This window comes from Sitophilus oryzae, unplaced genomic scaffold (assembly GCF_002938485.1).
Source record: "Sitophilus oryzae breed Bouriz unplaced genomic scaffold, Soryzae_2.0 scaffold_1062_pilon_pilon, whole genome shotgun sequence".
Taxonomy (NCBI): Eukaryota; Metazoa; Arthropoda; class Insecta; order Coleoptera; family Curculionidae; genus Sitophilus; species Sitophilus oryzae.
Genome location: NW_022145685.1, coordinates 2,410,664 through 2,432,740, shown reverse-complemented (window position 1 = coordinate 2,432,740; position 22,077 = coordinate 2,410,664). Strand labels below are relative to the sequence as shown.

The 22,077-nt window shown below is 30.1% G+C and overlaps 1 protein-coding gene across 1 annotated transcript in view; it reads right to left on the bottom strand.

The window, feature by feature from the left end:
* LOC115878505 (transient receptor potential cation channel subfamily A member 1-like) overlaps window positions 1–22,077 on the bottom strand; it is a 127,886-nt gene that overhangs the window by 46,640 nt on the left and 59,169 nt on the right. The window contains 2 exon segments of the mRNA XM_030895041.1: window positions 1,809–2,004; window positions 9,002–9,092. Coding sequence (XP_030750901.1) covers window positions 1,809–2,004; window positions 9,002–9,092 — 287 coding nt within the window.

Below are 22,077 nucleotides of genomic sequence, written 5' to 3'. Positions count from 1 at the left end.
GGTAAATTAACTTTTACAGTATGAGTGAAATGCTTATTTCGTACTTAAAAATTAGTTATCTATGTAAAGTATGTCCTAGGATATATTTCAGGAAAATATTCTAACTTCTACAAAAAAATTTTCTACTCAAAAAATGTGAGTGAATTGAGATGAATTATTTGTTATATATTAATGTATTAAGATCTCTGAAACCATTAAAACGTATTTAATAATATCTTAGGATTATGTAAAGTGATCAGAAAGGAAGCCAAAACTGCAATAATAATAATATACGGCGAAATGCAATAATATACAAACTTTATTTAGCCGCCCTGAAGCAGTTAAAATATTTTCTTGAAAAATGTATTCTACATACTTTAAGTTTACACTTCAAAACAATTTTTTTATATACAGGGTGCTACAAATTGGAGGTACGAGCATTGGTATCTCGGAAACCGTAATAGATACGAAGATGGTTAAATTGGAGCAAAGTTGCTCCTTGGGATGTTCACCAAGATGCCATCAAAAAAGTTTTAAACATTTCAAGGATTGCTGAATTTTTTGGAAAAAACGGATTTTTTTGAAAATCAATTTTGTTTTTTCCTGTGTTTACTTTTTAGAAAATTAAACAATTAATTGCATATTCTCATGGCCACTTTAATAGGGCTATCTGATAGTATTTTAAATTTTCAAATTAGCTGATAATTTGTGAGATACAGAGGCCAACTTAATTTTTTTAAATACGGACCTGCATTTTTTATTTCAAGTGTTGAAAGAACTCGGTTTCCTGAATAAAACGATATGCCACACTTAATACTTTTTTTTTGGATACCTTAACAATAACAAAACTATTTAATTATTATTTAAAATAATTTCATGTCCGACTCTGGTTTTTTAAATTATTTAATCTGATTATATTCATCGCAATAATATTGATAAGCGCTAATTAAAATTAAATAAGGAAAATCGAGAAAAAATGAAAGATTTAAATAAATAATATCCAGGTCAGCAATTTAAAGAGATTATTTTTATTTTTTCTTATTATGAATTTGAAATCTCAGTGTACGTTCTAATAATATGCATAATATTAATCGTAGTTATTATAAATAAATCAACTTCTACAAACTAGTTTCTAATGCTCTACGTGTTCGAAAGGGCTACAACCCTCCCTCATGTACAAATTTATTTTGCGTTCAATTTTATTTATAGCTCTTTGAACAAATCTTCTTCTTATGGACGACAGGAACCTCGCTGGCCATTATACTGTTCTACCATTTCCAATCCATCATCCGGGAAAATGATTTGATTGTTTATATTATATTATATTTATATTACTTATTTTGTATTATTTTATTGCATTTGATTTTCCGTATTTAATATTTTACCCCACGTCATTATTAAGTTTGAAAGTTTATCAGTATTGTAATAATGAATAGTATTTGGGTCCGTATTTAAAAAAATTAAGTTGGCCTTTGTATCTCACAAATTATCAGCTAATTTGAAAATCTAAAAATACTACCAGATAGCCCTAATAAAGTGGCTATGAGAATGTGCAGTTAGTTTTTTTATTTTCTAAAAAGTAACGACAGGAAACAATAAAACCGATTTTCAAAAAAATCAGTTTTTTCCCAAAAAACTCGGCAATCCTTGAAATTTTTAAAAAATTTTGATGGCATCTTGGTGAACAGGACTCTGTATATTAATAACTGACAAACTGTAACAAATTTATTAAATTATATAAAGTTTTAATAACTGCTAAAAGTTTGAATTTGTGTTAAGTATGTTAAAACTACTAAACATTGTTTAACGATCAGTCTTAGTTAACTTACCAAAAGTCTTGCACAGGCATCGTGATCGTATATCGCAGCGATGTGAAGTGCAGTTCGACCGTGTTCACCACCTTGTTGAATATCTATCTTGTCCTTGTGTTTTGACATCGCCTCTAAAACCGTAACTTTGTTGAGCTCCGTTGCCAAATGTACCGGAGCCTGCTTCTTTTCATTGAGAACGTCTGTTTTAACACCACTAAAAATAACAAGAAATATATTTTTTGAAGGGTTTTGTTCACAATTCGTTACTATATGATTGTCACTTTCTTTTTACTTTTGTTATTTAGTGAAAATAAATGATTGGGTTGGTTTAACAAATATCAAATACCGATAAGGTAAAAGTAATCTATGGTTATCAATTCTCTTGTTTATTATCCGTATAATATCCATTTAGATAAAATTATTTGTATTAAGAAATCTAATGCCATTATATTAATCAAATAATTTGATAGTTTTAAAAATGTGTTTTGTAATGTATATGGAGTACCAGATAATCGAAATACGATATTTAGGGACAATTTCTTGTTTATATTAAGTCTGTTTTATAATATCAATAATTAAATTTCTTTTTCATGATTGTTTTGTTAATAATTTCTTGAAAACAGTCTGAGTTAAAAAATTATATATTTATTAATATAAAGTTATTTTTTGTAAATCACCACCGTTCAATCATCTAAAGCTAGCTCAGTATCTCAACTAATTTTTTTTCTTTTTTTCCTGCTGCTGACTTTGTAAAATAATACAGTTTAACAAATAATAAAAAGATTAATAAAGTATAATAGTAGGCATGTATGATAGAATCATGAATCATGAATGCATGATAGACGGAATCGACATCATAGAGTTCCCATTTTTGGGAACTCTATGATCAAAATCGAGAGAAATGATGAAATAGGTTTTCACTAGTAAATGACTGTATATCTCCGAAATGTCTTTGCAAGAGGAACCCTTTTTTATTATGAATATTTTGAAAAAATTTCTCGTTCTAAAATGGTTAATACCGTTTATACTTCTCCAGATTACCATATTGTTTTAGAGAAAATAAGAAAAAAAATTATAAAAATTCGGTTGAATTTTTTTCTTGAAGTCTTAAACGGCATTTATACATTTGTTAATACAATTTGGATTTAATTCTTCGATAAATGTGTATCATTATTATTGATGAAAATTATATTTTTGCTGTTATTAAAGTATCACATTTGCCGACAACTATAATCAGCCTTTCCGCAACATTGAACTAAATAAATTTTGCGTTTCTTTAACAATTTAAAATATCAAAAAAATATGACGTTAATTAAAATTCTATTAATAACAATCTATCACAAAATGTAAACGAAATTATATTATCTTAAAAACGCATGCTGATTTTTAGTGTAAGGCTTAAAACGGTATGGAAATTTGGAAAAGTATAAACGGGATTAACCGTTTTAGAAAAGCAAACATTTTTATGAAGAATGAATTTTTCTCAAACTTTTAATAAAAAAAAGTTTACCGGTTACGAAAAGACAATAATTTATTAAATTCGCTTAAAATTAACTATTTACATTTTTTGGCATTTTCTTTATTATTTACAATGTAACAGTTAAATTTCATCGCTACGACCTCTGTGTGCTAGCTCATAAATTATTGCAAATAACTGTTATTTTTGCATCATGTTTACTATAATTTTATTGTTAAATATTATTTTATTTAGTATTTTACCATTATGCAACCCGATATACATCGCTAGATTATACAGCTTCAGCTCCACTGTCACTGATACCGACCAGCAGTAGGCTTTTTGTCCGTCTCTCTATATCTTTGATCATCACCTGTTCGTCACTTGTCACTGTCAGATCAAATCAGATGTTTTTGGATTTATTTATCCTTTGTTGTGGTTATTGAAATTTTATAATTATCAGATAAAATTTCGTAGTTAAATTGGTTATTTTTGATGTGGATCGCAGTGTGCAATTCGTTCATTTAATTGTGGGAATTTGTGAGTTTAGCTCGTTCATTGACCGGATATTGAAGATGGCTGTGAAAATAATCTAGAACATCGTTTTTTATTTATGCCTTTTTGTGAGTTGGACTAGTCAAGATATATAGTTCTCTATCTATATCCTGGAGGGAGATTTCCGGTAGAAATCTGATTTTGTGAAGGAAATCGAATCCTTGCATCACTTCTTGTGTACTCCCCGGCTGAAGAGTGTCGTCGTGAAGAACTGGCTGCCGTTTCGTGAAGCATTCCCTGTTGGTGAATAGCAGGACTTCGTAAAGGATTAAGCTTCCGAAACATATTTGGTCAGAGACGTGGTTGGATTTTGATGATTTTTATGGACCGCCGACCAATTTCCGCAATGGGATTAAAATAGCCAAATTCTCCGACCGATATTCCGATTCCACGTGCCCAAGAAGTCCCCGAACAGTTCCAAGGTATACTATAATTCTTCTGCCTATTCTAAGTCAATGCTCAACTGATTTTTATTCATATTGTTGACTGGTTTTCGACTTTTCCACGCCCACGTGGTGTAGAAAGATTAGTTGAGTGTTATCTTTCTTAAGTCTTATTTGGTTGTTCGTAATTGTAGAGCAAGAAGACCGATCCAGACTGTAATACAGAACAGGCCAGAATTCCATCCGTTCCTGTTGCCCGTGTGTAGAGTTACCCGTTGGACATCATAAACCCTCGTTGAGGTAAAGTTCAGATTTGATTAGTCTTTCTTTATTACTTTTATTAAATCCTACACGTTGTGCTAGTCCTTGTTCTATAATTGAGGCTCTTTTCTAAGACAACCAATATTATTTAGGGTTTTTTATGTTCACCTTTTGAAGTCCTACACCTGGCTGGCATCCGTACGTCTGCTGACATCCGTGGGCTCCAGTGACAGTACACCGAGCTGCTGTGCACCGCCGCGCCGTAGCCACCCTGTAGCAATACACCGTAGCTCAGCCGGAGGAACTTCCGAGTTGTTTTCAAGTATATCACATCGAGTAGAGTAAGACTGTTTAGATTTTAGTTAGGTTTAGATTTGCTATTTGTATTCCGCCCTTAGAGCATACTTAGTTTAAGTTAAGGGGATGACGTCTTAGTTTTAGTATAGCTTAGACCATTTTCATTTTTCATTTATTCTTATCGATTTAAACTTTACTTCATTTTATATACATTTCATCATTTTCTTTATACATTTAACCTTTTTGATATTTCAATAAATTGCTTAAATATTTTTAGTAGTATTATTTGCAGTCTAGTCTCATAGTTAAGTTAGAGTCACTTAAGTACAAATAGTTATAGAATATTTGAAGTTTATGATAGTTGCACTCAACAGTTCGAGGTTAGTGTTGAAGTCTATTTAATAGTTACATCTTTATTGCCGACTTCATAGAGTATAATCTCGTGGCGCCCTTTATTAATACCTTTGAACCCCGACCACCCGGTTGTTAAAATTAAAAAGCTAGTGGCCTCTATGCAACTCATTCTAATTAAGTAAACTTGTGTTTTATTGAACTTCAAATTAGAAAGGGCGTGGCAACAACTTGTCAAAAATAATTAAGATACGTCAATTTGATTTACGTACTTCATTAGCGTTTCTGATACTTATGTAATTAAATAATTATTATAACTTGTCTATTTTTATAAAAACTATATATTTTAATAACTAGAAACATTTATTTACATCGTAAAATAAATGAACAAATTATTAATCTGCATTATATTTTAACACGTTTTAAATAAAATTATAACTAATAATAAAGCTTCATTCAGAATCCCAATTAGTGTTATAAATTAGTAGTGTCAATTACACTTTATACTTTTTAGTGTACGATCATTCACAATATCTTAAAAAAAAATAAAATTAATAGAATATCCTAGTCACATCTTGCGGTAATGAGTTGTATCTATAGAGAAATCTTAATATTTAGCTTATAAAACAATAACCTTTAGATTTATATCCACATTTTTTCTTGACGGACGATAGCCAAAGGCCAAAATGACAGTTGTTCTGAATGATTACATTTAAATTAAAGGAACAAACTTCTACGCTAATTGAAACCACTAATATACTCCACTAATTGCGAGGTTCTGAATGAACCTTAAATGAATGAAATTAATAAATATTATCGAAGCAGATAATTTATTTGCCAATTTTTTTTTTCACTGTAACTCTCATACTTTTATATAAGTAAAACCAGTTTTTACTGCTTTGTCGGATTCCGCTTTTCTATAGATGAACATGAAATAGAGTATGTTACATTGTATAAGTCTGCTTTTATTATATACTTTTCCATTCTACAAACTCTCCTATTTATAACATTTTTCAGCTTTCTATCGTTTTCAAAGTAACTTATTGCTCGTTAGACCCTCCTGTACGTTCCTTTACAACTCCAATTTTAAGCTTTTCGGTATTTGGGCTTTACGCAATCATAATAGTTGACTCCATTAGCTGTCGACAGAATACACCTGTGACGTTTTTTCGGTTTTCTATTATATTCATCGGAAATAGCTACCTACTCACGTGTCTCTACACGATCAAAATTGGCATATGTATATGACGCATATGAAACAGATATTTCACAGTTTGATTTGGAAGATTAATTTTAATATCCTTTAACAATGCGTTCTTAATTAAATTTGTTTAAATCATATCGTTAAGCCTGACGTTAAAATTTAATTTTGTTACTAAGCAGTTATATCATATCCACATGGATATTTGGAGGGTTTGATAGAAACCAAAGAGGGTCTCCTATAATTTAGGAATCTAATAATAGAGATGTTGATCATATTTTAAAATTAGATAACTGTAATATTTTAAAACACTTAATAGAAAAAATATCTGTTTTATACAGAGTTGTTTTTTTTAATGCAGTATTTTTTAATGAAATAAGCTACATCGACAAAGTACTCTTTGAAAATTTATTACATCTTTAAAAATAATCGAAAATGTCAATATTCCATGGGTATAGTAATAAATGAAGTCTAAATTATAAAAAATGCACTTTCTACGAAAACTTGAAGATATAGGTAAAAAACAGATAATACAATTTGATAGACAATTAAATTGTGCATCTGATTCACGTAAAATATATAAGGTGTTCGGTTTAAATTAAACAAATTATTGCCGTTTTTATTAAAGCTAGTAATTATTAAATATAAATTTTTGGACGCTCTGTATAGGGTAGTATAATTTTTATTATTGCAACACAATATTTGACCAATAAATAAACTTCAGTAAATATTTAGTATTAAAAACTTTGATACCCTTGGAGAAATGGAGCCTTAATTTTTTTATTGCAATTTTATAAAATTGAAAATATTTTAAAAACGGTAAGGCTTAAGTGTGATTATTTGGGACACTCTTGTAGAATTATTTTTAAATTATAGCTCTAATAGTCCTTCAACGAACCCAAAACTAACAATTTGTAAAAATTTAATCGTTTAGATACAATACTCCGTGTCGTATGTGGTGAACAACCCTGTATAAAAGTAAAATGTTAGGAATATATTGATTTTTGTGAAAGTCAAATGTTAAAGCGCTTAGCATAACATAGGGGCATCCTAAATCTCATTCAAATCGGAACCAAGTCAGACATGTGTAACCAGCTTTAGAAACACTATGAAAAATGTATTTTAAAAATAAAAAAAAAACAGAGAAACTTTTTCATCTAAATAGATAAAAATGGGTAGACAAAAAACTTTTCTAAATTAGGTTTTTCAAAATTCAGCAAATTAACCCAATTCACAGATACCTAAGAGCAACGGGGTAAATTTTAATAACAGAGTGGCGCACCTCATTCGCCTCGGTTGATTATACGACATACGATGTTGAAAATAGCTACTAACTGTCACTAGCAAATTGGCATGGCGTCATCAGCCATCTTGATTCTGGACGCGCGTTTCGCTAACCATGTTAGCATCATCAGCAGATAATTATAAACTAAAGTACAATCTACAAGTTGAGCGTTTATATACTCGCCCAGTAGGTATCGAGTGGGCGTGGCAAAATCTAGCCAACCGAGTCAGAGCCAACTGAGCGTAACAGTTAATTTCCGCCACTAGAGTAGTAGGTTAGATGCATATGAAAGCATCAGAATTAATAAATGTAAAGATAGTATGAACAGAGACAACGGTCCAATTCCTTCAAGTTCTTTGTTCCTACTACTCTAGTGGCGGAAATTAACTGTTACGCTCATTTGGCTCTGACTCGGTTGGCTAGATTTTGCCACGCCCACTCGGTACCTACTGGGGAGTATATAAACGCTCAACTTGTAGATTGTACTTTAGTTTATAATCATCTGCTGATGATTTAGTGTAATTTTATTTTGCTGTGTAACACCGAAAGTTCCAACCCTCAACTGTAATCATCTTGATTGCCATTTTATTGAAAAATCGTTTTTTATTCAAAACCTGAGCTAGATAGGTATAGGCATCCCTAATATAGTTTAAAAGAGCATTTAGATCTGCTTCAATTTATTTTTAAAAATACATAGTTTTGTGTTGGAAATAACGAAGATTTTATGTAAAATAAATCATATTTAAAATAGACCAGCAATTTTTGATACCCCTGTATCGAGCCCTGTATACATTTAAGGAAGCAATACAATTTTTTAGTAAAGTTTATTTCTCTGGTTTCAAAGTCAGCACAAGAATTAACTCTCAAAACTAATGTACAGGGTGTTGATAATCTTTTTTATTATAGCATGCATATTTAAAGATCTTTAAATATCTGAAAAACCAAAGCGTTCAAACATATTAAACCTTTATAATAAATGCCTTATTTTATGCCCAAGAATTCAAAAATGAAATAAAATGCCGGGTGTTCCATAAGAAAACATATAACTTTGGTATGGATCTTAGTTCTGACGTATCCTGTATATTTGAAAGTAATTTAAATTATGCACATTGCCTCTCTACATATACCCATAAAAATTTTTGTCTCTACATCTTCTCGTTTCCGTATAATCAACCGAGGCGAATGAGGGGCACCACCCTGTATAATTTAAAACTTAAAAAAAAACAATTTTAAGAAGATACATAATTGTTTTTCTCATTTTTTACGTAGTGTAATTTAAGTTAAATATTCTTATTTTAACTTTTAACTTAAATTTTACTCTGTATACTGTGCGAAATCCAAATAGTTTTAAAATAAAAATCCAAACCAAACGACACTTTTCAAAACAACCAGAAAGAGAAATGGAATAAATTTTAAACTTACCAACTCAACAGGTAGTCTATTGCATCGAGAGCCTCATATTCAACAGCAACGTGTAAAGGAGTGTTTCCAGCATTGTCTTGGGCATTTAAATCTGCAAGAGAAATAAAGCATAATAATACAGGGTGAGTTCTAGACAAGTGCAAATATTTTAAGGGTAGTATATTTTGACCCCAGAAACACGACTCTATGATTTTTTTTTTCGAAAAAAATTAGGATTATTTTTTCACATGTTTAGTTAAAAACATAATTTCGTAATAATATGACACCATAGGTAGTAGATTAAATTTTCAAGAAAGAAATCCCTGTAAAAACCCAGTGATTCGCAAAATATATATTTTCAAAGTAAAATAACTCGGATATTTTGGACTGGTATCCTGTTTAACTATTTTATATATCATAATAAATGTTTACTGAAAAACTTTCTTGGTATTTGTTTAAAATACTTATATGTCTAGAGAATCTCTATTTTTATGAAAGCTGAAATTTTGTGATAAAGACTGTGTAAGAAAGATATGACCTAATATAAGCTTCACCATATTTCAACGTTAGACCCTTATACCACTACATTATTATTTATATGTATATACTAGGCATAATATATTTTGAAGGTAATTTTATTTACAAAAATAACATATTCGACGAGATTGCAATAAAGAAAACGAGTTTTTAAGACATACAGGGTGAACGTAAATAAGTTAAAAATAGACAAACTAAAAAAATCATTTTTCGCTTAAATCTTAAGAACCACTGTATTTTTTCTGGGTTTTCAATCCAATAAATTTAATCTCAGTTCAGTTCCTGTGATCGAAATGTGCTACCACTAAATCTGCACTCATTTACACTTATTTAAGTCTGATCCTGTAGAAATATCGATCAGAAATGGTCTAAATATCTTTAGCTTCTTTAGGCCAAATAAATATTTTTTTAATAGTTGTATCTACAGGGTGGCCCGCACGGTATTCCGCAAACTTCGGCAGCATATTCTGCACATAAAAATAAGTAAAAAAGTTCGTATAAACTTATGTCCTAAAATGCTTCATTTCGGAGATATAGGGTGTAGAAGTTTCATTTTTATATCGATTTTCCAAATAAATTATGAACTAATATCGATATTTGGATGAAAATTGGTATCTGGTGGTTTTTGAAATTTTAATATGGACATCTTGTTACTCAAGTTAAATCAACTTACATGAAATTTATCAATAGTTTAATAAAAGTAATCCTATGTAAATAGACTTTATTTCCTATGTAAATAGACTTTCTCTTTGAGAGAAATGTGAGAAGTTTAATTTTTGTTGGGGGCGCCACATACATGTTATTTTGCTGTTTTGAATAGTAATAACTTTTCGTCCGTCTCTGTATTACAATACTGAGTGAAAAAATATACATTTACGCCTTACTTTACGTAAAAAAATGTATCTTGCTAAAAATCACTGCGAACAACCGTTCTCGAGATATTTGGATTCTTAATAATCAATTGTAGAATTTTATTTAAAGATTCTTATTCTTCTTTACGTGCCGTCTCTTTCGTGGAGGTTGGCGATCACATTGGCAAAATCTTCACGATTCTCGGCTTTCCTTATAAGTTCTTCAAAAGCTAGGTTCTTCAAAAGTTAGGTGGTAATTTAAAGATAAAGATACAGAACTATTCGAGGAATTATTTTATTTAAATAATTCAAGATTAAGTCCTCGCACCCAGATGGCGTTCTAAGTATTGTTATTAGACAGTTAAAGCAAGGCACAATACGTATACGTATCTCTCGACACGTAACGCAGAAACTTACGTTACGTCTGCCGTTGCGTTGTCGTGTAAACAAGAGTTAAAGCAAGTATTTTGACGTACGTAACGCAAATGGTACATTTGTAATTCTAAATTATTTTGTGAAACAATTTATTTAATTTTAAAATTGAAAATTGATATCTATTACTCCATTGATTCCACATTAAATTTATAAAAGTAATATCGAAAACTGAAGAAAATTATAAATGGAAACTATTTTATTACAGAAAGTAGTCCTTACAACTTAAAATGCTCTTCGTAATAAAAAAATATTGGAAAACAGACACAGCTTTATGATTATTTATTAGATTCCATCTTTTAGAATCCTCATATTATGGTTTTGCCTATAAGAACTAGCATTTAATTAAATAGATTCCAAAATGAGTTTATTATGATACTTAATATTTTCATACTAATTTATTGTAATAAAATAGGCCCAGTTCTGTGACACTGGCCCCAAAATTTATGAAATAACTTAATTACTAGCCAGTTGTGGAACGAGTTGTTTGTGAATTTGTACGTTCGGCATCATTCGGGTGAAAATCGAAACTCCTTCGGCTCGATACGTTTGCGTTTTGTACGTACGTAAAGGCACGTAAAGATACGTATCACGTATCCGTAAACGCAAGTGAATTTCACACTGCGCAAGCGTTCATGTCAAACGATACGTTTACGTCTTTGGCCGTGCTTTAACTGTCTATTATCTATTATTTGTTCATCAAGTTTATTTTGTGGCGAGATTTTTCAGTCCGATCGAAGTTCGTTGGTCACTTTATTTCTGACGGTATAGGTAAGACATACCTAGTGCCTACCTTCATCGCCATATTGGTGGCTAAAGGCTGAACCCGATAGAGCTATCGGCGTTTGTTGGCATTGCCAATTTGTTTCGGCAAACCCTCTGAGCAGAGGCTTTGGCAGAGGTAAGACTGTTATTTTAAACGTAACGTTAAGTAACGTTTCCTAATACCTTTTTTTCTTTGTATAGGGTTTTAGTCTATGGCAGCATTTTATTTTATGGTAGCATTTTCTGGTACCATTTTGTCTTTTTTGTACCTGACACTTGGTCCACGTTTATACCTACATTTTACACCGGGAATAACGGAGGAATCTCCTGAATTCACACACAAGTTTTCGATCCTGTCTGTCCAGAAACAACTTACATCACCATCCAGTTCCGATAGCAGTTCACCACAACCAGCTTGTGACCAGAACGGATAAAACAGGCCAGATCATTTGATTTTATATCTATATAATTTAAGTTCATTTGAATTCATTAAGCCCTTCAGGCATATTATATATTTAATTACTTAAGAATTCACTTTGATAAATCCTACACACATGTTATGCATATTTCTGATATTCACATAGTACGGTTTTTTTTGAATATAAAAAGTCCCTACACTTTGATACCAAGATCGCCAGACTTTATGCGGAATAATTCTTTTAAAAATATTATTCAGAAGCGTGCAGATTTAACTATACTACTATTAATATACACATATCAATACAATTAACCAACAAATATTGTTCAAACATCAACTTTTTCATAGCCTGATATAATCCTATTTTACATTTAATTATTATTAATTATACTTAGTTATTAGATTATCTCAGCGTTTCATTTGTGTAATTCCTAAAATAAGTAATACGTATATTCTGAGTTGATTTCTCACTTTTCAACTTTTTTTCAGAAGTTTTCGAAAGTAAATGGAACTGAGTGGCGCCTCCATTGCTCACCGGCGAACAGCTCCGTCGCATAGTGTTAGTTGTTTTAAATATTTTTCCAAAAGAAAATTCTTATAAAAAACATTCCATCTTTTTTATAACTTCTAATGCTACACAATAATACATGTCATCAAAGACAAAAATTTTGACAAAAAGATTAAAAAGACAAAAGATTTTCACGAGAAAGATATTTGGCTAAACTAATAATTTTCGAGACATCATAGGTTCAACTGATGCTGTTTTAAAACCTAACTGTAAGTTTTCTAGAAATTTTGCAGAACGTTTCGAAAATTATTAATTTACTCAAATATCTGGAGCTAGCGGACATAATATGTTCACTAGATAGATATTAAGAAACATTTTAGGTTATAAGAGACATTTTTTTAACACAACTGTATATTTTTTTTCACTCAGTAGTGTAATACAAGGACGGACAAAAGTTTATTACCCTTCAAAACAGTTAAAAAATATGTAGGTGGCGCCCCCTACAAGTAGGAGTCATACTGACATCGAAATGCAATTTGTCATGTTTAAAAACCCTCAGATACGAATTTTCATCCAAATATCGAATTCAGTTCAGAAATTATTAGGAAAAAATCCAAATAAAAATGAAACTTCTACACCCTGCCTCCAAAACAAAGCATTTTAAGACATAAGTTTATACGAACTTATTTTTATGTGCAGAATATAAAAAAAATTTATGTTCAGAATATAAAAAAATAATATAAAGTATAAATAAAATTTATTACAAACAAGTTTACAATAATTCAAAAATATCAAAATAGATGCACAATGAATTCTTAGAATTTGTGTGTGTACATATTCAATGATTTTTAATAAAAACGCGCGGAATTAACCTAAGTTAGTCAGTAACAAAAATTAATAACAATCCAAATAACAAGCCTAATAATATATTATTTCAGTTTATAATTTCTAAAATATTTTCATTAAGATTCATTAACCAAACATTTTTTTTTATCCTAGTAATTTTTTTTTGAAGCATATATGCTTCCGAGGTTTCCGGAATACAGGTTGGACTACTATATGAAAGAAGCAATTTTTTCACTAACAGAACAAGCAGTTTTATTTTTAATAAAATAAATAATTCATTTTCCATTTTGAGATTTTTTTTCAATGTAGATTTAAACTATTATTCCTACACCCACGATATTTATATTACAAATCTTATAGCACATATTATGATGTCTACTTGATCCCCTTTTTAAACTCTTAACACCAATTTATGACACATATCGTACAAACCATGTGTATCGGTATCACGTTGGTAAGAGGGCACATTAAAACCCTCAAGTTACAAACTATATAAAAACCAGACACGTGTAGAAAAACCTTTGTTCAATACCCTATTAATGATTTACCACGAAAACAGTTAAAATCGGCCTATGTAACATATATGAACATGTACATAATGAAATTAATTTAACATATTTAATAAATCGTTAATATCATTACCAAAACTGAAGTTATTAGTTTGAAAGTTTTAATGATCTAGCTCCCCTTATCGAGACAATTAGTTACTATTAACTAAAATTATAATAACACAATACTAAAATAATATGTATATAAGATAATATTGTAATATAGCAGAACACTAAAAAAATACTGTTTGCTATGGTGCCCACATTTTTTATTATATACATTGTTAAATTTTCTGTAAAATTTGATGAATTTTGATATTATTCACTCTATATCTAACATTAACCATTTTTGAGAAAAAAAAAATTTTTGGACGAAAAAAACTGCCTCTCAAAAAAATTTGTATAGCCTAAACCATAGACAAACAAATAAAAAGAGACTGGCAAATTAAATGGCAAAGAGTGGGACAACGTTCTCGTAGCGCAACTCAGAACGCAAAATTTCGTTCTATTTATGTTGATCTGCGCATTGCGTCTATTGGGCCCACTATCTCATTCTAATATAACAAGAGAGAAAGAAGCAGCCATATAAAACGTAATTTCTAAATAGAAATTAGAACAATCGCCCCTTTCGTTTTCGTCATCATGACAACCAAGATGACAACATCATGACATGATCATGACAATTCGTGATGTTTGTTAATTTTTCGTTTGGTGATTTACCTTTTTTTCTAAACTCTCCATCTTATTGACTTATGAATATGGATAGGGAACAAATTCCTTTGTTCCATATAGGTATTTTTTTTTCGAAAATGAGATTTTTAATGCCCTTTAAAAAAATTGGCCGATCGTTTCCTGCAACAGTCTTCTTCTGCATTTAAAATTGGTAGGTGGTTGGAATAAACACTGTTATTTTCTGTTATTATATTATAAAAAGTTTATTTATTTTTATGTATAAATAAATATGTTTATAAAACAGTACAATTTTTGCTTTTTTTATAATTCCCCTTATAATAGTAGTATTCTTTCGTTCTGAAAGAAACTGCAAATTTTCACTTAAACTGATTTATTCCCTACACCACGTTCTCTTTACGTGGTATAGGGAATAAATCAGTTTAAGTAAAAATTTTCAGTTTCAGAATGAAAGTATACTACTAATAATGGCTAATTTAAATTTTCCGCCAGCCAGAATGTGCGATAATGTCTTACGATACGTTTTATACCTATCTCTTTCTTTTTCATATAAAGTACACATAATAAAGCAAGCAAAATAAAATTACACTAAATCACCACAATACACCAAAACACTTTTACTTTTACACTGGACGCGCGTTTCGCTAACCATGTTAGCATCATCAGCAGATGATTATAAACTCCCATATAAACTAATAGTTTATGTTTTGGTGTATTGTGGTGATTTAGTGTAATTTTATTTTGCTGTGTAACACCAAAGGTTCCAACCCTCAACTGTAATAAAGAAAGATAGCAATAAAGACGTACGTCCTGCCATGGTCCTGCTAATTGGTTTCAAAATTGTTATTCTGAGTTGCGCTACGGGAACGCGGTCCCACTCTTTACCATGGGATTTGTCAGTCTCTTTTTATTTGTTTGTCTATGGCCTAAACGTGAAATTTAGTGATTATGACAGCTACTGTTACATAAAGAGAAAGCATGTAGCTATCTATTTCAAAAATTGAATTGTTCGAATGTCATATAATAATGGCCGCAGCTGTCATGGAATTGAACGATAAAGAAATTTTTACAAATATTTTTTTTTTCAAATGGAAACCCACTTTTTTATTTCACTAGTGAAAATGTTTTTCAATTCGTAACGTAGTTATTTGATTATACATGTTCCTATACCCAAAATAAATCGTTTTAAGTTGTTCGAGATTTAATTTTAAAGCGTAATTTTTTTTGGATTTTAACCACTAGCCTATGACTTTAAAGGTTAAGTGATGTAAAACAATAGATCTGACCATGTCATATTGTGACACTTTATTCAGAAAGCAGTATATTATCAATCATCATTTCCAAGCCAACTTTGCGCCGTTTTTTTTTTTCGATCATACGTTATATTATTAATGATATCAACTATTAGATATCACAAAGAGCGAAAATACGACATATATTTTTATGAATACACTTTTTAAACTCTTAAGCAGGCAGTATTTATAATACAGGAAATTCAAATAATTAGTTTTCTGACAAATGGAAATAAATTGTCTGCTTATTTGACACTTAATATAAAAGGAAGCTAGATAAAATCAAGACAAATATACGTTTTAAAACTAAGTCTGAAATAACTTAAAAACAATTTATTTTCGATATAGGAACATGTATAGTCGAAAAGTAACGAAAAAAATAATTTATGATAATTTTTTAATAGCTCAACTCTATGACAGCTACAGTCATTATTATATGACATTCGAACAATCTAATTTTTGAAATAGATAGCCACATGTCTTCTCTTTATGTCGCAGTGGCTGTGGTAATCAATAATGACTTTTAGGCTATACAGTATTTTTTGGACAGGCCTTTTTTTCGTCCAAAAATTTAAAAATTTTTATCTCAAAACGGTTACTGTTAGGTATAGAGTGTTTAATATCAAAATTCATAAAATTTTACAGAAAACTTAATTATGTAATAAAAATGGGGCGAGCCTCACATTATTATGAAAAACGAATTCAAATATCGTCAAAAAATTAATATTAAAAAGGTATTTAATTTTTGGTTTGTTTTGAATTTATTATGTTTATCTTCAATCTCTCTCTCTTTCTCTCTCTCTCTTTCAAACAAGCAAAATGAGAATAGCCAAAAAATTTCTATGATGGTGGATCTCTGTTTGTTTTAAATGCAATAATCCTAAAATATTAGTATACAAGATTGTTCTTTATTTATTCAAAGAGGTACAGAGAAAGATTTGTCAAGAAGAAACGCGAAATCAATTCGATTCATCTTCGTTCGTGCATAAACCTCGCAAACATCACAAAACCCTACTCATTACCTTTTGCCTTTGCCACTTTCTTTCTTCTTCAATTTCCGTTTCTCTGTCTGTCTGAATCGAGCACAAATAAACCTCCACGAGCCTTGCTCCTTGCTAATAAAGCGAGGTTACGACACGTAAGACCTTAGTTGTCGCTATGGTAAATTTATACTTTGTCACCGGAGTGGATAGTTTAGTAGTAAAATAGAGAAAAAGGGGATATTTTTACGCGCACGTGCTGTTTTCGTATGCGAAACAGAAATGTTTCAGTAAATATATGAAGCGTCTTATAACTTGCTGCTTTGAACTCTAAAAATCGAATGAAAAGAGATGATTCGGTTCACGTTGCAAAGGTTCTATTTATTGTAAAAGATTTGAACACCTGTGTCGCGTTATTGTGCGTCTCTTTATGTAATACTGGGTGTTGCAAAATTTAATATTTTCGTATAAATAAGTTGTTTTCGTTTTTTTTAACTTTTGAAATATATTAAAGTTTCTTACAGTAACGGAAAAAGGCGTATTAATACTGTTTTTATATTCGTGCATTAGATATGAAATGGACATCATAAGATGACCATTTTTGGATAGTTTTCTTTGGTGTTTAACTTTTTACTTGGCACATTTGAATTTTTATTATAAATTTTGCTGATTTGTTGAGCTTTCCTGAATTTATTTTATGTTATTTTTGGTTTATTTCATAATTAGTTATATGCAAAGTATATATGCAAAATTGGAAAGACGTTGTGCCAAAACTTGAATTAGTGTGAGATTATTGTAAAACTTCAAAGAACTTTAAAGATACTTCAAAGAACTTTAAAGATACTTCAAAGAACTTCAAAGATACTTCAAAGAACTTATACAGAACTTATATATATGTGATCGTTGTCAGACAAAAAAAAATTGAACAACCTTTTACTAGTAAGTAACTACATATAACAAACTAAGTACGTTTTTTAATCTTGTATATTTATGTTTCTTTTCTACTTGTCAAAAATAATTAGAATCCTTCAATTTAATTTAGTTGATTTAGTAGCGTATCTACAGGGTGGTCCGAACTGTAATCTGGAAACTTCGGCAGCATATTATTCTGCAGATAAAAATAAGTAAAAAGTTCGTCTAAATGTATGTCCTAAAATACTTAGTTTCGGAGATACAGGGTGTAGAAGTTTCATTTTTATTTCGATTTTTCCAAATAATTTCTGAAATAACGTCAATATTTGGTTGAAAATTGGTGTCTGGGAGTTTTTCAACATTAGGAATTTGGGTTTAGATGTCAATATGACTCCTATTTGTAGGGTACGCCACCTGTATGTGTTTTAACTGTTATGAAGGTTAATAACTTTTCGTCCGTACCTGTATAAACTAGTGAGTAGAAAAATATACATTTCCGTGATTTTCTGCGTAAAAAATGTTTCTTGGTAAAAATCGCTACCACTAACCGTCCTCAAGATATTTAGAATGGTAATTTTTTTTGTCATTATTGAAAAAAAAAACATGCTGAAATTTTTTATAAAGTTGAGAACTTAATGGGATAAATTTGGAATTTTTTTTTAAATTAATCATAAATTTGTAGCATTTTTTATTTCCTTTAATAAAATTGAATTTAAAAATCTAATTTTATTTAAATTTCTTAGTATTGGCGCCATCTATTTGTTAGATGCCAAAGATACCAAACTCCATTTGTTACAGCTCACTTGTCTCGATTTTTAATTTTTATTAGCGCATCTATTCGCTAGATGTCAAACTTCATTTACTACAGTTCACTTGTCTTGTTTATTAGCGCCATCTATTCGCTATATGCCAAACTTCCTTAATTGCCTTTCACTTGTCTGAATCTCACTTCGCTGTGGATTGCGATTTTCTGTTCTAATGATTTCGATCATATGATATCACTTTTTTGTCTCTCTTTTTCTTTTTTTCTGGGAATTTGGATCTGAAGAAGACGCGTGTTTCGGCGTCCGACAAATTTTCCAGTGAAAAGCACTCTGAATCCACTTTTCGATTTCCATTGCATGGGTATCCGATTTGGAAATTTGAAAACCTTGTAAAGTATGCAATCCAGAATATAGATCGTATTTGTTTGGTTTCTTCTTGGAATGATCACCGTAAGTTTATCCGCCATTTTATATAGCCCTATCTAACGAAATTCTGTTTCAGTTATTTCCGTTTTTTATTTCGTTTATTTGAGTATCTAATTACTGGTTTGGATCGGCATATGGTTTGAATATATTTATGTAAAGCTGATTTTCAGACCGTAAGTTGTTTCTTTTATTGAGTATATGTCCTGAGAACTATTTTTTATTTATAGAGTAACTACCACATGGTACTCAGTAACTACCACATGGTACTCAGTAATACCACATGGTATGCAGTAATAATGCAGTAATTATTGTATGTTTCACCCACTTCATTTTGTATGGACCTATGCAGACCTTAAGACAGTGTTCCTGACATTACAATCGTTCTTTTGGCTGATATCGAAGACTTCTCCTGCCATAGTCATCTGCATCCACTTCTGTTAGTCTGGAGAATACCTAACTACCTGTTTACATCATAAGAAACTATATACAGATAAGTCTTAAGTTTGATACACAAGGTACGCTTTTATTTTATAATTTTTGAGACAACAGATTTAATAACCTGGTAAATTATCACTATTTATCCCACATATTGTAGTCAAAATTATTTTTATTTAACGTTATAAGTTATAATTTGATTCGTACAGTACACTCTTACTTACTATATGATATTTTATATGAAAATTATTAACACATATTCATTTTAAAGGTTTTTGTACACGACATGTTTCGAAACATCATCGTATTGAGACATACATAAATTTCACCTGTTTTTATATTAAGTAGCTTACTTAGTTCAAAGAATACAGTTACTAAATTCGAATCTATTTAAAATAACTTGCGGTTTTATTGGGATCACTGTGACTAATTGATGATACTTGTGTTCGTTTTCAATAAATGTTTAATGTAGAGGATAGTTATTTCTGACTTTTATTCCTGATAAACATAATAGACCCTTAATGCTGTTGATTACTTTATTTTAGCTATGTTGTGATATCATATTTTTCTTTTGGTTTCTTACTTTACCACTCTCATAAACAAAGTAAGTGGCGCCCTTTTCACTGTCTTTGACCATACCTATTTGAATTCTTAACATCAATATTAAAATCTCTGCAGCCTATATATTATCATTTTTTTATTTTAATATTTAACAACATTAGAAAGTCACTGTGAGTCAGAAGCCTTACCTACGAACCCAGCTTTCCTCTAACCCTGAGCAACGGATTCTTTTTTCATTCTATTTGTGTAACGACAGAAAAGTCGTCACACATAGAAGAGTAAAGTATATGACGCCCTGTAACGTGGGGCTCAGCTTAATTTGACTGACTCAGCTTAATTTGATTGACTCAGCTTAATTTGATTGGTTCAGCTTAATTTGATTGGCTCATGTTCTATTTAATTGGATCAACTTAGTTTATTTTGTTTAACTTTTATTGGTAAACTTAATTTTGTAAAATAATTTCTATTAGGCTCAGATAAATTTTCTTTAAGGCAAAGACTATAGTTTTGAAATTTTGTTTTCATTATTTCTGTAATTTAATTTTTATTATTTCAGTACAACAGCAATTTTTGTTTTTTATGTTATAGAGGGTGTTTGTTTATCGGTTTAAAACTCAGAGATAAATAACTTGATACTTCTGACTACATAGTTTATTGAAATTTTGATCTTGATATAAATATACAGGTAAGGTTATATTTTGAATATACAGAGTGGACATAATTTTAGTATACAGGGTAGCGTTGTTAGTACTTCGTAAAATTTTGGAATTTGTTTTGAATATTTGAGTCTTTTTTGGTTTTGACATTGAACATAATTTCTTTCTGATAGATTGCGTCGAGTCATAACAGCTTTTTGTTAAAGTTAGTAAATTTTTCTGAATCATTTAGTCTTTAATATCTTATATAACTGAATTAGAATGGAGAAAGAATCTTTTAAAGTTAATCATTTACGACAAGTAGAATTAGATTATGAACTTCTTATTAGGGGTATTAAGACATCTAAAAATGTTGAGAGTAAACGTAAAATTTTGTCAGGTCTTTTAAGTGGAGAAATTAATAACCCTTTTTGTTTAGTTAATATGGAAAATTATCCTCTTTCTTTTGATCAAGAAATTTTCGAAATTAAAGCAACTTTAGATTCAATTTCTTTGTCAATTTCTGAATTCGAGGGTGGAGTAAATGATTCAATGTTTAAAGTTATAAAATCTCGTCTTGTACATTTGGCTGGTAGAATTAGAAGAATAATTTTAGATGAAAATCGTGCTGATGCAGAGACTATTCAAACTGATGTTTATACTAGTTGTTATCAACTTGAAGCTGACTTATTTTCAAAAATTTCTGACTCAAATGAAATTTTGAATGTTAGTTCTGTCTCTTCAGGGCCGGTTATTAATGTACCGCCTCCTATTGTGACTTATGTTGCTAAACCTTGTCCAGTGTCAGACTGGCCTATTAAATTTAATGGTAATCCTCAAGATTTATTTTCATTTTTAGAAACTGTTACTGAGCTTTCTGAATCACGTAAAGTTAGTGAACAAGATTTATTTTCTTCCGCAGTAGAACTTTTTACCGGGAATGCTTTTATTTGGTACAGAAGTATTAAACAACATGTTACAGATTGGAAATCTCTTGTAGAAAGATTAAAGAAAGACTTTTTGCCACCAGATAATGATGACAATATTTGGTCGCAAATTAAATCTTATAAACAACGAAAAAATGAAAGTATTTTAATTTTTATAGCAACTTTAGAGAATCTTTTTAGTAGATTAAGTAAATGCCCTAGTGAGGTTAATAAGATTAAAATTATTAGACAAAATTTACTTCCTGAATACATTACTCAGTTAGCTTTAGTTGATGTTTTATCTGTGTCTGAACTCTCTAATTTGTGTAGAAAATTAGAAAATGCTAAACATCAGAATGAAAAACGATCTAGAAGTTTAAATGTTTCTCAATTGAATACCACTCCTGATTCTAGCTCGTCTGATTCTCATCGAGTACAGTTTTGTAAAAAGTCTAAGAATGTCAATGCTCAAAACAAAAATAAAAATACTACTGTTCGGTCTGCTAGTTATTCTGTAGCGTCGTCGTCTTCTGACCCTGATATGGTAAATACTTCTTCGAGTATGCCCAGA